Below are 15,843 nucleotides of genomic sequence, written 5' to 3'. Positions count from 1 at the left end.
ATTAATAAAAGTTTTAAAAATAACATTGTTTAATATTTAAATATTGACATTTTTCTCATATTCATTGCGGATTACATATTTAATTTAATGTTGGAATTTGCAGGGCCGGTACAATGTATATGCAAACTGATATATTCAGACTGATTGTCACCTGTTCGGAATCTTTTAAATCATAAATAAAAAAGAAATATTTAATGAATGGCTATTATCTATTTTGAATTTATTGAACCATAAAACTAATTTTTGACTCTTCACATTGAATAATCCGCGAAGCGGATTATGTAAAATGTGAAGAGTCAAAAATTAGTTTTATGGTTCAATAAAATCAAAATAAATTATTGCCATTCATTATAAATAAATTTCTATCAAAAATAAGGCTCAAAGAACTTTTTTATATTATTTATATTAACAATAACAACGTACACACATGTTGGCGTATGAATACACAACGTCAGAGTAGGCGTGTCGCCATCAAAATTGACAACATTGAAAATAAAACTAATAATTTTAACCAATCAGAAGACAGTAAAAACACCAAATTTATTTATTACTTCTTTAAAGCTACTCCAACAGTTTGTTATGACGATGTACTGGAACAAGGATAGGAAACTATCTATTAGCAATTTTAAAATTTGGTGGGAAATGATTACCTCTAGTTTTTTCTTTGCTTCACATTGGCACCTTTTTTCTTTTAAAAGCTATAAAAAAATAAGGAATTTCTATGATTTAAAAAAAAATAGCTTTTTACTACATCTATATGTAATTTTAAAAATTATAAAAATGAAAAGTAGGGATTAAGGGGCACTACACAGACAAAAGAAGAGAATTTTGAGTGTCTGACAACAACTCAAAAACAAGAGTGGTGATCATCTTTAAGATCACAAAATGTATAGACATTGTCATCACACCCAAACATTTTGACCAAAAAAAAGCTCCTTTGAATCTTTCATGCTTTTGAAGTGTTTTCATTTTACATAGATTTTTAATTCTTAAAAAATGACCTAACAACAAACATGAACAAGGATAATTAAAACTATGACAAACATAACTTATTCATAAAATGATTGGCAAATTCCCTTGACATCCTGGATTTCAATATATTGTTATCTATCCAGATTTGTTAGACAATTATATGGACAGAAAATGAAATCTACCATTTATTTTTCTACCAAATGTACAAGTTTATATTATAATTAAAAATATATATATATAATTAATAACTTAATGTCAATTACCATCAAGTCCATGTCAATATTATGATACATTTACAATGTAATAAAAAAATATCTTTCAAAAATGTTTAAAAAAAATAAATTAATCTGACAAATTAAAAGAAAATGTCATATTTTTATTGAACACTTCAGATATTAAAATTCTAACAATGCTCACATAAAACCAACCAAATAGACCAACTTAATGCTGTAACTTCATATCACAATATGTTGGCACTTGATCAATAAGTTATATAAAATAGAAAAACCATGAACAAATCTTCTTGCAAATGAAAATCTTTTAAAACATAACATTCTCTTCTGAAACAATTGACCATTATAAAGTTGACAACTCTTATTGGAGCATTTAAAATGCAGTCCTTCAATATCAACAATGCAATTAATTCCTGTGAATACGGTAGTAAGTATTTTTGCAGAATTCTAATTGAATATTGTTAATACAGGTTTCATTCATCTATCTTAAAAGATTTAGTTGTCAACAATGTATCCTTAGCTTTCACTGATCCACATAAATTTTTAAATAACAACAATATAAGTAACAATAATCTATATAAATTAATAGTCATCAACAACCACATCCTGACTGTGTAGCTAATACAGTACTTTGTTGCTTTAGGTGAATAGCTTCAGGGTTGGATGCTGCTTGTCTCATTGATTCTGAAAATCCTTCCATCTCTGTGTGTTTTATCATCATCTCTTCCATCAAAAATCTAAAATTACAAAGAAAATATTTAGTTGAATAATTCAATAACATACTGCCAACTTTTCATAATCTCCACAATGGGGGGATTTTAAGTGATAGAGGAACTAATGCTCCTCTTTTATTCTCATAAATGTTCTCAATCTACTACTATATTGTATGAATGAGTATATATTAGCATAAATACTTAATAACTCATTTTTGTCGAGCCTGCAACTTTTGTTGCAGAAAGCTCGACATAGGGATAGTGATCCGGCGGCGGCGGCGGCGGTGTTAGCTAACATCTTAAAAGCTTTATATTTTAGAAGGTGGAAGACTTGGATGCTTCATACTTTGTATATAGATGCCTCATGTTACGAAGTTTCTGTCAGTCAAATGTCCAATGTCCTTGACCTCATTTTCATGGTTCAGTGACCACTTGAAAAAAAAGTTCAGATTTTTTGTAATGTTGAAATTTCTCTTATTATAAGTAATAGGATAACTATATTTGATATGAGCGTACCTTGCAAGGTCCTCATGTCTGTCAGACAGTTTTCACTTGACCTCGACCTCATTTCATGGATCAGTGAACAAGGTTAAGTTTTGGTGGTCAAGTCCATATCTCAGATACTATAAGCAATAGGGCTAGTATATTCGGTGTATGGAAGGACTGTAAGGTGTACATGTTGTCCTGGCAGGTGTCATCTGACCTTGACCTCATTTTCATGGTTCAGTGGTTATAGTTAAATTTTTGTGTTTTGGTCTGTTTTTCTCATACTATATGCAATAGGTCTACTATATTTGTTGTATGGAATGATTGTCAGGTGTACATGTCTAGCGGGCAGATGTCATGTGACCTTGACCTCATTTTCATGGTTCAGTGGTCAAAGTTAAGTTTTTGAGTTTTGGTCTTTTTATCTAATACTATATGCCATAGGTCAACTATATTTGGTGTATGGAAATATTTTATGATCTTTATGTCAGTCGTGCAGGTTTTATTTGACCGTGACCTCATTTTCATGGTTCATTGCACAGTGTTAAGTTTTTGTGGTTTGGTCTATTTTTCTTAAACTATAAGTAATAGGTCAACTATATATATGTTGTATAGAAGCATTGTTAGCTGTACATGTCTGCCTGGCATGGTTCATCTGACCTTGACCTCATTTTCAAGGTTCATTGGTCTTTGTTTAGTTATCTTGGTTAATGTTAAGTTTATGTGATAGAAGGCGAGACATTTCAGCGTGTGCACTCTTGTTTACCCCATTTATGGGAATTATGTTTTCTGGTCTGTACGTCCGTTTGTCCGTCCATTTGTTCGTCCGTCTGTTTGTTTGTCTGTTTGTCTATCTGTCCTGCTTCAGGTTAAAGTTTTTGGTCGAGGTAGTTTTTGATGATGTTGAAGTCAAATCAACTTAAAACTTATTACACATGTTTCTTATGATATGGTATTTCTAGTTTTATCGCCAAATTAGAGTTCTTACACCATTTTCACAGTTCACTGAACATAGAAAATGATAGTGGGGATGGGGCATCTGTGTACTAGGGACACATTCTTGTTATGCCTGTTTTGAGGTTTTCAGTTTAAAAAATGAAGAATTTCAAAATTCAGGTCAGCACCTCTCATGAGGGATACCCCCAATAAATCAGGATTGGTGGAAGGTCTGCAATACCTATCCCTGTGTCCCATTCCCTCTCATGCAGTCAATTTTTAGAGCAAGGAAATATAAGATCATGTAACTACTGAATAATAAGAGTTCTGGAAAATATTCTTTCTTTGTGCTTATATATTAAATCCATTGAGAATATTTTGAAATATCTTTTTAATCATAATTTTCTGTGGTGTTATCATCTCATTAGTTAGAGAGCATGAAAGTAATATGTGAATACAGTAAGTGATGGTGAAACCATTTTATGCAAAGAAAAAGATTTGGAAAATAGTGAAATTATATACATGATGCCTTAAAAAGGAATTTACAATAAGAACTTGAGATGATTAAAAAGTCCTGATGAATTTTACAATTCCAGTTGTTCAATTTATATATCTAATGTACATGTATTTACAGTAACAAGAATTCAATAAGATATTTATTATCAACATCACCATATATAATCTTAAATGACATGCTTTCTTCACTATCATCACAAATTATGACCTTAAAATGTGTTTCCTTCACTACTGTGGATTCATTAATATTCATTGGGTAACCGTGGGTACAGTGGAACCAAGAATTTTAATGTTCAACGAAATATAAAATTTCAAAAGGAATGTATACTGACTTTGCCAAAGCCACGAATTTAAATATCCACGAATCTGCAAGTTTTCTTTAATCCATGAAAATTGGTACCCACGAAAATAAATGAATCCAAAGGATCATCACAAACTATGACCTTAGAATGTGTTTTCCTAATTTTCATCCCAAACTATGACATTAAAATGTATTTTCTTTACTATCATCACAAATTATGACATTAAAAATCATTAAAATGTATTTTCTCTACTATCATCACAAATTATGACATCAAAAATCATTAAAATGTATTTTCTTTACTATCATCACAAATTATGACATTAAAATGTATTTTCTTTACTATCATCACAAATTATGACATTAAAGATCATTAAAATGTATTTTCTTTACTATCATCACAAATTATGACATTAAAATGTATTTTCTTTACTAACATCACAAATTATAACATTAAAATGTATTTTCTTTACTATCATCACAAATTATGACATTAAAATGTATTTTCTTTACTATCATCACAAATTATGACATTAAAATATATTTTCTTAACTATCATCCCAAATTATGACATTAAAATGTGTTTTCTTTACTATCCTCCCTATTTCTAGGACTGAACTACAATGTTAATGTATTATAATTTCCTGTTTTTAATCCTCTATGTCAAAATGTCCTGATCCCTTTATTAACTTGTATACTGTAATCTTACTATTATTTTGTAACAAACATTAGATCAGTGCATTCTTCTATCAGGATGAGGATTTTACGTTTGATGTGGTCATTTCTTTGGTATGTGAACCTTATGTATTGATTATGGTTATTTAAAATTAAAACCTCTTTCTGAATTTAAAAAAAAATATATCTACTTTCTAAATCTACCAGATCAAGACTTATTTATAATGGCTCACCTCATTGGTTCTTCAATCATTATACCCTCTTTGACTGATATTTCAGTCCAGCCAATGAAATCATGTTCCCTACACATTTCTTCTATCTCTGACTGTTCCACTTCTCTATGACTGAGATCACACTATCAAAACAAATGTAAAATTAAGGCAAGCACTATAGTCATGGTTAATAAAACTATGGATTTTGTTGGCCCGAAATTTTTAAAATGTGAATTTTACTGTTCAATAAAATTAATTTTCTCAAGGCATGTTTGCACCGAATATTATTAAACCATGTAATCAAGTTTTTTTAAAAATACTACTTTTTTACTCATAAAAATAAATGGATCAACAATATTCGTCTTATTTTTTGTTAATGTTTTGTAAAAATAAATTAAAATATCTCTCTGGTTTTAAGTCACACAAATTTGTTAACTTTATACAATAATTACCTTATTTGCTAAGAGTAAGCAAGGGACTGGGGTACCATCAGTTAATGAACACTTGGAATCAAGATCCTTTTTCCAGTTAACAGCATTTTGGAATGTGGATCGTTGTGTCAGATCAAACATTATGACACAAGCATGGGCATCTTTATAGTACACTCTGGTCATTGATGTAAACCTTTCCTGACCTACAAATGTTTGGAATATTTTGTACATGTAAAAGCAATTTAAAAAAAATACTGACATTGCAGGTTATATATTCATTGAAAAAACTTTGAGAATTAATAATAATCATTCTATCTTCTATTTTGTCTGCTGAGAAATAAATAGATACATTTGACTAATTACTTTTGAATTTTATTAGCAATAAAAAAAAAAGCCAAATTTCTAATCTATGTTTGAATTTTGGTACACTTTCTTCAAAAATTCAGATTTAAACTTAAGTATCCTACTTAAACTACATGTATATCAATCAACATTTTTCTTCAATTATGTGCTAGCATATAACTTGCAAGACATTCAAGAGTTCAGTACTCATGTTACAAATTACACATGTAGTTTTGGCCTGAAGATAAAAAGTAAATTGAAAAAAAAATGAATGAAATAAAGAAATCTGAAAAAAAGTAATTATTTTCTAATTAATCAATAGTCTTCATTTTTTTTTACATGTTTTCCGTCTGGTATTGGCAATTGATTTTTTACTTTCATTTTCCCCTATTAAACAGTCTTTGCTGACTGTACTTTCTATCTTTACATGTCTTTAACTGTACCTGCTATGTCCCACAGCTGTAGTTTGATCATCTGGTTTTCTGTCCATTTCACAACTTTAAGTGCAAAATCAACTGTAATCAAAAATCAGTAAAATGTTATCTTTTAAGTATTTGAATAATATTTCTAATTGTCAGTCATGTCAGTTTGGCTATCATAATTATTTGAAGTCTGACTTTGGAAAATTGCTTATCTTTTATTTTTTTTAGTTGGTTTATTGGGTTAAACAGAAGTGAGTGTTTATATATTATATATCTATTTTTGTTGAAAAACTCTGTCATTTCAATTGTCCAGTCAAGTGCTTGTTATCACTTTTACACCATATCATTAACAATGATATGCATCTATAGAACATAGGACAATATGTCATGCTCACACTATCAATTTTTACAAATAATTTTACTTTCCCTAAATCTCTCAGTCCATTGTCAGATATTTAAAAATATGTAGAAATATCTGTATTTTTATAATATTTATAATTCATCATATGGGTCTTATATAATATTTCAACACACTCTAATCCATTTAAACAGTTTAGCTTTAAATTGACCTTTCAATTTCGTTTCTTAAAAGGTCATTAAAGTTAATCCTCTTATTCATTAGTACAGATTATAATGTTCAACATTCAACATTGTTATCCTGTTTTACCAAAAAATGGAACTTTTCTAAATGTTATAAATAAAATATGTGTAAGAAATAAACTTGAAATCACAAGTAAACATAACTTTTTAATTGTCCTAGACATGAATTTAATATTTGCCACTGGACCTGAAGCAACCAACAATCAATCATCCTTTCGTAAAAATAATTTCTTATACATCATGCTTTAGTATGGAGCTTATTGAACCTTGATATGGATCAAGGGATTAAACCAGGGAGGATATTGAAAAGAGACCTGTTGTAATCTTTTCATCATCATGAGTAATAACACTTTTATATCCCTTACCTTAATTCCTGAATAGGAAAATAGGAATAAAAAACAACATTATATCAAATTCTGATTTATTTTTTTCAGCTTTTTTATAATTATACTACTGCTATTGACCATATAATTGTTGCACTTTACATGTAAATATATAGTTTGCATTTATTTTTATAGTAAAACAAAATGGATCTCTTTTTACCGTATTTGAGTTGAGTCACTATATAGACCAAAAATTCAGTATAATCTATAAAGATGTTATAATGATATTATTAGATTTTTTTAAACTTAAAATTATATATCTTGAATGAAGATAAAACCCAAAACACAAATATATGTTGAATAAGGCAAAACAACATTTATCCTGTTATACAAATACAAATATTTTATTGGCACAAACTCAATTACAATAATTGGCAACAGCCCATACAACTAGTATACTAATAGTAATGATGCAGCAATTAAACAATACTACATAACAAATCATTGGGCACATTTCAAACAATGAAATGTGCAGTTATAAATATCAATATATATAGGTTAATTTGTAAGAATAGACTACTGACATAAGTATATTGTATGTTATAGCTTCAAATTGTTCATATTACTCATTTATAAGGACATTTTTCCTTAATTCAAATGATTGATTAATAAAAGATGATATTAATCTAAGTGTTTTTCTACACTTGTTATTAAGTAATAGTTTGATATATTCATCATTTATAAATGGTAAACTGAAATCCAATAACATTGCATTATTTTACCAGTTTCCACCTACATGACGTACACAGCTACTTTTGCATAGGTACTTAAGGAGGCTCGAGGGTATAAAAATTTCAGGAAAAAATCAAACATTTGTTTTTCATTACAAATTTTATCTATTTCCTTTTGTAGTTGTTACTTTATCATATGGTACAAAAATCATTCAAAACAATCAATTCGTGTTGGCCCCAGATGACTTTCAAAATGTATACATCATTGAAAAAGTTCCAAATTATCTCCCTTTGGTGGAAAAATGCCATTTTTTGGCTCTAAAATTGAAATATTTTTTTCAAATCATCGGTGACCTATCTTTTTTAATATAATTTCCATATAAGCTGTACTTAAACTAAATTATTGTAAAATTTTAGCGATTTCTGTAATAAATTTCTTTATTTTATTTCGATATTACCTTTATTTCTCCTATTACTTCAACAGAAAAAAACCACCTTTACCAAAATGTATGCTTCTTTCGAAGGCAGATTGTGAGCGCAAATGAACGGTGACCCCACTTTTTTATTTTATTTTTCTATTAACTATAAGATAAAGTTCATTTATAGAAAAATATAGAGAAATCCTATATAAATGATTTAGACCCGCGAACCCCCTTAAATTATGATTTTCAAACATGGAATATTGATTTTGGTATTATTTCTGTACCAAAATTTTAAGTATAAATCATGCACTGTCAAATACAGGTATGTAAATAGTACAATAATTTTAAAGTAAAGAAATAGTACTAAATATCAAAAGTAAATTTTCAGTACTACAGATTTTAAATACAAAAATAGTACCTATGCAAAATTGGCTGTGTAATACAATCAATGTATGAAATATGTGTTTATCATTAATTAAATTTCTAACCAATGAAGTTCTTTCAGTTGATTTTAAACAAATCATTTCATACACAAAAAGATGTATATAAAAATATCTAACCTCCAATGGTCATTTTATAATCTCTGCGGAAGGAATCATTGACATATCTCTGAATAAAGGATGTCTTTCCAACAGTTGGATCACCAATAATAATGATCTTGAATAAAAGTTCTGTCATTGTCTACATGTGTTCCTATGACATATCACTTTATCTGATTATCATCTTCTTGTACTTTGCATAAATGTATCTTTCTTCAGACTCTAAAACACATAAAAAACATGGATAAAAATTCTTTAAAAAAGTCAATTCATTTTTAGCTTTTAACTTTGTAAACAATGATTATCAGATCTTTATCCTTATTGACATTATTTATTGATGAACATATCTTTTTTTCATTATACAGAAATTTAATAGCTTAATTTACTGTATACATGGATTGTTTTGATAATCTCTATAATGATCATGTTAAGCTAAGCTAAAGTCAGTATACCATATACATATATTCTAGCTATAAATATTTCCTCATACACGATATGCAAATATTTTTGTTTTTGGTTGATAAAAACGAAACTATTTATTCCATTTTTAGTATGTTAAACAACTTTTAAGTTTTAAAGTTGGTAGCTATATATATATACTTCCAACTCTTGTTACATTTATTATTCACTGTCTGTTTGACAATGACAAAGTTTAAATAAAATTACTGATTGTAATGTCACATGAAAAATAAGGTCATAATTTATGAATGGCTAAACTTGTCAGAAGCTTGAGTTCATTCGTACTAATCATAATCATAAAACATTACAATCATGGCATGTTATTTAAAACTGTCTTATGAAATACCTATTTACTGGATCTCCTAAATTGTCGACTGATTTAAATGAGTCCTTAACTAGTTAAAAGCGACAGTAAAGGTACTCTATGAAATCCTCATTTGTGCATGTTGTGTGTTTTTTTTTTTTAACTCAACTTTCACTTTACGATCACATGACAAAAGAAGCAGACACGTGATTACCGGATGTGCGGTTTCAATAACGCGTTCTAAAAAAGGGCCGGGCCTCCTTCGTAAAAGATGTTATCCCTTTGATGTGTTTATATGCTAGGATGTTATATGTCTCTGGCTAGGACGAGTCATATATATAAAACTAGTCCTAGGTTCCATTAGTGACAAGGTTCAAGTTGGTCAAATTTGAAACCCAAGTTAATGTCATTATAATCAAGGATTTGTTCAGTATTAGTATTTGCACAAATCCTTGGTATAATAGTATCAAATATAGCATACCAGGTAAAGAAGCGACAATAAATTTTTTTCTTTATGACAATATCAAGTGTACAACTAAACACATTGATTCCAAGCCCTCAAAGGAAATAAGCAAACGCAAACTATTGGAATCATCATACTATACATACTAAAACGTATATCCAAATTACAATCTAAAAGTCTGAAATAAACAGTTAAAAATACAGGAACTTGATAAAATATATTATTTTGTCACTACTTTAGTCTAGATGCCATCTAATAATGAATTCAATATCTAGATGACCTCAGAAGACTGACGACATAACCCGACTATCAGCTATCCTATAAGCATGAACATAGATATAAATAGATTGCGACATCGTGCAATTGGATTTTCAAGATCTGTTTGATTTCATGTCATAGGTTACCAAACAGGTTAATTATCGTAGAAGAGTAATGTTAGGGACGACATCAAGAGATCGATGTAGGATAAAAAACTTAAATTAAATAGTTTGGGGTGGGGGTTAAAATTCTACAAGTTTTGTATATCTAAAATCGATTATTACATATATCCCTATAGGTAAATAAATTTTTCCCAAATCAAGTTAAGAGGGGTTGGGGTGTCAGTGAAAAAACTATGTGAATTAAGTTTTTTATCCTACATTGAACTTTTGATGTCGTCCCTTACATTATAAATTGTATATTCAATGCAAACTGTGACTATTATACTTATATACTTAGTATAAAAGTTGCAGGACTGAGGTACAAAAAAATGGGGGGGGGGAATATATATTCAAATAATGTATCCTGTGCGTACATATTAAAGCGGACGTCGAAGAGAACACCAATAATCTGCTTGTGAATATTCAAGTAACTACTTCGAACGCACGTAGTTGACATGTAACAACTTCCGTCAACATGGCGGATACTATCAAGAAGAATTTGCCTTTCCTAAAAGAACAAGTTACAATGACTATAGGAAACAGCAGTGTGGTTGTCAAGGGTGTAACTGTTGCTGTGACACTGGGATACTTTTTGTCATTTGCCTCTTCAGCTATACCTTACCTAGCCGTAACACCTGGCTATGTAATGCCACCAAATTTTCGATTTTGGACTTTCATTACTCATCCATTTATCGAAATGCACGTATGGGATGTTCTCATTGATGTTTCAGTTTTAGTCTTATGTGGTAAACTCTTGGAACCATTATGGGGTGCTTTAGATATGTTAATATTCTTTGTCATAATTAATACAGGAGTTGCCATAGGAACTGCGTTTGTTTATATTGCATTTTATTTAGTAACAAAAAATGAAGAATATTTATTTGAAACATACATCTATGGACTTGCAGGCTATATTGCTGGATTTTCAGTGGCAGTTAAACAAGCTATGCCTGATCATGTATTAGCAACATCACCATTTGGAAAACTTCGAAACACTCATATTCCATTGTTATTGCTCTTTGTAAGCATTACATTGAGGCTTATTGGTTTGTTAGAAGGACCATATCCATTTATGTTTGGATTTGGAATTTTAGTTAGTTGGATATACCTAAGGTTTTACCAAAAGCACAGCAATGGAAATCGTGGTGACATGGCAGATAATTTTGGATTTTCAAGGTACACATGAACATCTGACTTGTTTGCGAGCTTTTACATGTATGAGGGTGGTAATGGGGGTACCTTCATGACTTATAAAATGTATAACAGTAAAAATTCTTGCCAAATGATGTTAACGGTAATTTTAAGTGCATGACAATAAAACGTACACTTTCTTTGAGACGATAAAAAAATCAGCTGAATTTGATGAATCACTCTATTTTATTTCCAAAAATAACGGTAAAAATAATTATTTGAGACATCTGACGAATCACGATAAGGATATTTTAAGGAATCACGGTAAAGTTTTAACCAATTTAACGTTAACGCTAGCCAAAATTGACCGTTTGACGCCTGACGGTAAAGGGCAATACCACACTCATGTATAACTACAAATGTAATGTATGATGGTTGAAGCTGAAAAAGAGAAATATATGTATGATGATAGATATAGGAAGATGTGGTATGAATGCCAATGAGACAACTCTCCATCCAAATAACAATTTATAAAAGTAAACCATTATAGGTCAAGGTATGGCCTTCAACACGGAGCCTTTGCTCACAATGAACAGCAAGCTGTAAAGGGCCCCAAAAATTAGTAATGTAAAACCATTCAAGTGGGAAAACTAACAGTCTAATTTATATAAAAGCTACTTTGTTATATTAATGCTTTTAATTTCATTTCAAGAGCAACTCATGTGTAAAGAATTTAAAGAATACTGAAAAAAAAGTATCTACATAAAGTTTTTTAAAATTTACATATTCTATGTGTCACCCTTTTTTGCATGATTCTTACCATTTTAAGCAGAATTAGTATACATATCCATTGCTTAATTGAACACTTCTGAACTATATTCATATTATTATGGTTGTTAATTAAGGAAAAGCAAATGTGATTGTGGTTATTTTTTGTCATTGCCTTATACATGTACAATGTACTTTTATTCATACTTGTAGATATTTTCACATACAGTAAGAATCCTACATGTCATGTGCACTAAATTAGGGAAGCATGAACATGTACATGTAGAATAAAAAAATGTTTTGAGGGTTAAATTATTGATTGCCAAATTTTTTGTTCAGTCTCCTACAATGGATATATTGTTACATTTTTTTTTCATGTTGATCAAGGCAATTTCCTGTTTGTGTATACTATAGGAGCAAAAACATACATTTCATGATAAAAATACATAGATCATACTTCACTGGTAGAATTGAAGTTCCAGGATATGCAATGAAGACTTTAAAAATTTTATTTTTTTATGAACATGATACAACATTAAAGTAATTTTGACATCCTTCAAGTTCATGAAGTTCATTACAGATCCTTAAAAAATGTACAAATGTATATGAAGTCATATAATTACCATTCAAAAGATTATATAGTACAGAATAATATACATAAGTACATGTAATATATACATTCATAGTTGTCATGTCTAAAGCTCTATAAACAACACATTGCTTTTTTTCCAGCTTTTTCCCAAGCCAGCTTCAACCTTTAGTCTCGATTTTGGCAAACACTGTGTTCTTTGCCTTGGTGAAGATAAAAGTGTGTAAGAAGCCCCAAAGGAAATACGATGTTAGTTCTCCATCAACTATCACTATAACTTTACCTGGTACTGACCCTCTAGATGCTGAAAGAAGGAGGTATTTATGCATATGTTTCTTGCATTTTATACAAATAGATCTGTTCATTTCAGTTCAATCAAAATAACTTGAGCACCACAATTATTTTAAAATTCAGGGTTTTCACAATAGTGTGATTTTAAAACAGTAAATTCCAAATAGCATTTAGTTTCCTTTTAAAAAATATCTCTGTTTTATATGTACATGTACATATATTTGTAAATTTTATTGTTTGTAAGTCATGTACATAAGAAAGTGAACCTCAGTTTCAACATAAAAAATAAGAAAAACTATTGGACCAATTCTAGACGAGAAATAAATGCTATGTGGAAACATTTAAAGATTTCAGGTAGTTGAATAAGAAAGATATATATTGTTAGTTCACAAGTGACTGAAATGAACATGTACATGTATGTGATAAGAAGAAATAAAACCTATAAAAAGTTATTGCAACAGAGTTCTTCCCAAGAACTTTTGATAGCGGTGTTGTAAGTGTGTTGAATCAGATTGATTCACCGTACACATTTGCAACGTGACATAAGATTTATAGTCATGTTTGTAATACATGTATGACAAAAACCTAGTTATTTTTACTACATTATGCACTGAAATGCAAAAATAAAATTAAGTTAATATTGTGTACTTTATATGTTATTTTATCATGCATTAGAAATTAAATGCCAAATAATTGTTCACTCTTTATTTTACAGACAAGTTGCTTTGAAAGCCCTGAATGAGAGGCTAGTTAAGGCTGAAGGTCAGTCAAACTGGCCTTCTTTAATAGATGAAGAGGAAAAAAGTGAAAGCAAAGGAAAAATAGAAGAGAAAAAAGAAGAAGTAAAACTTCCTATTCCCGATTTTAAAGAAAATAGTACTGAGGGTTGAGAATTAAAAATATATGTTATAAAAGACGTGGCTTAAGTAACCAAATTACTTACAAGTGTCAGAACTGTGATTCTTCTGGGCTTATTATTGGGGTGTGTATATTTATGAAAAGAACAAGAAGAGACATTGCATAACACCATTTTAATTGTAAAGATAATGATACTGATCGAAAGAAAAGCTAAAATTCCAATAGCTTTGTATATTCCATTCATGCATGTTAAGTTTACAAATGTATATGCTATGACGGCTGATGTTTTTCCTGTGTTTTCTAATGTAAGTTACTTGATCTTCTCTCCAAGTCTTTAGAGAATATTAATGCTCAACCAATTATCATTCCACTGGTCCCTAAATTATTTTACAAATCATAGCCTGTTCAAGAAAAAGTTAAGAGCATGAAGAGCGTAAGAAAAGTTTTGTACTGTTTTGTAATGCTTTATTTTATGTTGAATGGTGTTGGTTCTAACTGGCTTAACTTGTTAATGTTACTTGTGAGGTGCTGTCATTATGGAAATTTCTCAATATTTCTAAACATTATCTCGTATAACTAGATTGCTACATCCTGAAATAGTTAACAAAATTTGTTTTGATTGTAACAAATGATTTGCATTTTATATGGTTTTAAGATATATACTTGTGAATATTTTTATGCAAATATAATTATCAATCTGTAATAAAAATAAATATGACATCTGTACAGAGATACAATGTAAACCTATTTATAAATCTGATAATTCATACTCATTTACCATTTACATTCTGTGAGTAAAGGTCACATCAATCATTTTGTTTTTTCTAATTTTTGTAATTGTCTATTAAAACTTTAAAGTCATCCATTGGCCCAGAATATAAATCTGTAGTAACTGCATAAAGTTTCATGAATATTTGTTGCAATTTCCAAAAAATGCATGTAGGTTATAATTCATGTATATCTATTTTACTCATCAATTGGGTTTTGATTTTTTGGTAAATTTTAATGAGGGATTTTGTATTTAAATGTAAACTTGATTCTTGTAAGCTATGTATTGAATGTGTTTCTCTGTTTTTCACTTATTAAGTAGTTACTATTTGACATTTGGTTGAAATTAAAACAAAATAGTTGAACAGAAACAACAGGAATTAAAATTTGTTTATATGTTACTAAATAATTAAAATGTTGAGTTGGTTTTTTTACTAAATTTTCTCAACAAAGTTTTAAATAGTTGATACCACAGTATTCATTATCTTTATTTCAAAATGAACAACTATTTCATAATTTTTGTCATGCATACAATTGAGGCATTGAGATTTAAATTTTCGACATATTGGTTTTAGTGGTAACAGAGACTAGTATTCTATCAAATACTGAAAACATGTGTTTAGTGTCTTCAAATATCAATTGTATTTATACTAGGCTTAAAAAAAAAGATGAAATAAAATCTTGAGAAAACATTCTTTTTGTTTTAAATGTAGTACAAAAACAGCTTATGTTAAAAAACAATAAACACATGTTGTCTCTACTCTGAAATTAATATGGGTTAAATTGTTGCATTTACTCATTTGTGAACACATTTTTGTTGTAATAATTTTCATTTGAAAGTGATTACTTTTGTTTAGTCTCCCACTGAGACCACACATTTTCATTATTACAAATTTAGAAAATGACACATGCAATCAGCTAAAGATCTATATACAGCAC

At 29.2% G+C, this 15,843-nt stretch overlaps 2 protein-coding genes across 2 annotated transcripts; one reads left to right on the top strand and one right to left on the bottom strand.

The window, feature by feature from the left end:
- Positions 1-1,658: 1,658 nt before the first annotated feature.
- On the bottom strand, positions 1,659-9,817 carry LOC143067373 (ras-related protein Rab-7L1-like). Its single transcript, XM_076240589.1, has 6 exons — positions 9,660-9,817; positions 8,876-9,076; positions 6,261-6,332; positions 5,497-5,678; positions 5,066-5,187; positions 1,659-1,942 (listed from the first exon to the last, which is right to left on the bottom strand). Exons 2-6 carry the CDS (start codon positions 8,991-8,993, stop codon positions 1,798-1,800), a joined length of 639 nt encoding a protein of 212 aa, XP_076096704.1. The 5' UTR covers positions 8,994-9,076; positions 9,660-9,817; the 3' UTR covers positions 1,659-1,797.
- Positions 9,818-10,946: 1,129 nt separating this feature from the next.
- LOC143067368 (transmembrane protein 115-like) lies at positions 10,947-14,319 on the top strand. The gene is made up of 3 exons (XM_076240576.1): positions 10,947-11,675; positions 13,131-13,304; positions 13,994-14,319. Exons 1-3 carry the CDS (start codon positions 10,975-10,977, stop codon positions 14,166-14,168), a joined length of 1,050 nt encoding a protein of 349 aa, XP_076096691.1. The 5' UTR covers positions 10,947-10,974; the 3' UTR covers positions 14,169-14,319.
- Positions 14,320-15,843: the final 1,524 nt, after the last annotated feature.

The sequence above is a fragment of the Mytilus galloprovincialis genome, chromosome 1 (assembly GCF_965363235.1).
Source record: "Mytilus galloprovincialis chromosome 1, xbMytGall1.hap1.1, whole genome shotgun sequence".
In the NCBI taxonomy this organism is placed as follows: domain Eukaryota; kingdom Metazoa; phylum Mollusca; class Bivalvia; order Mytilida; family Mytilidae; genus Mytilus; species Mytilus galloprovincialis.
The sequence above is the reverse complement of the archived record's forward strand: the minus strand, read 5'-3'. Positions and strand labels throughout refer to the sequence as shown.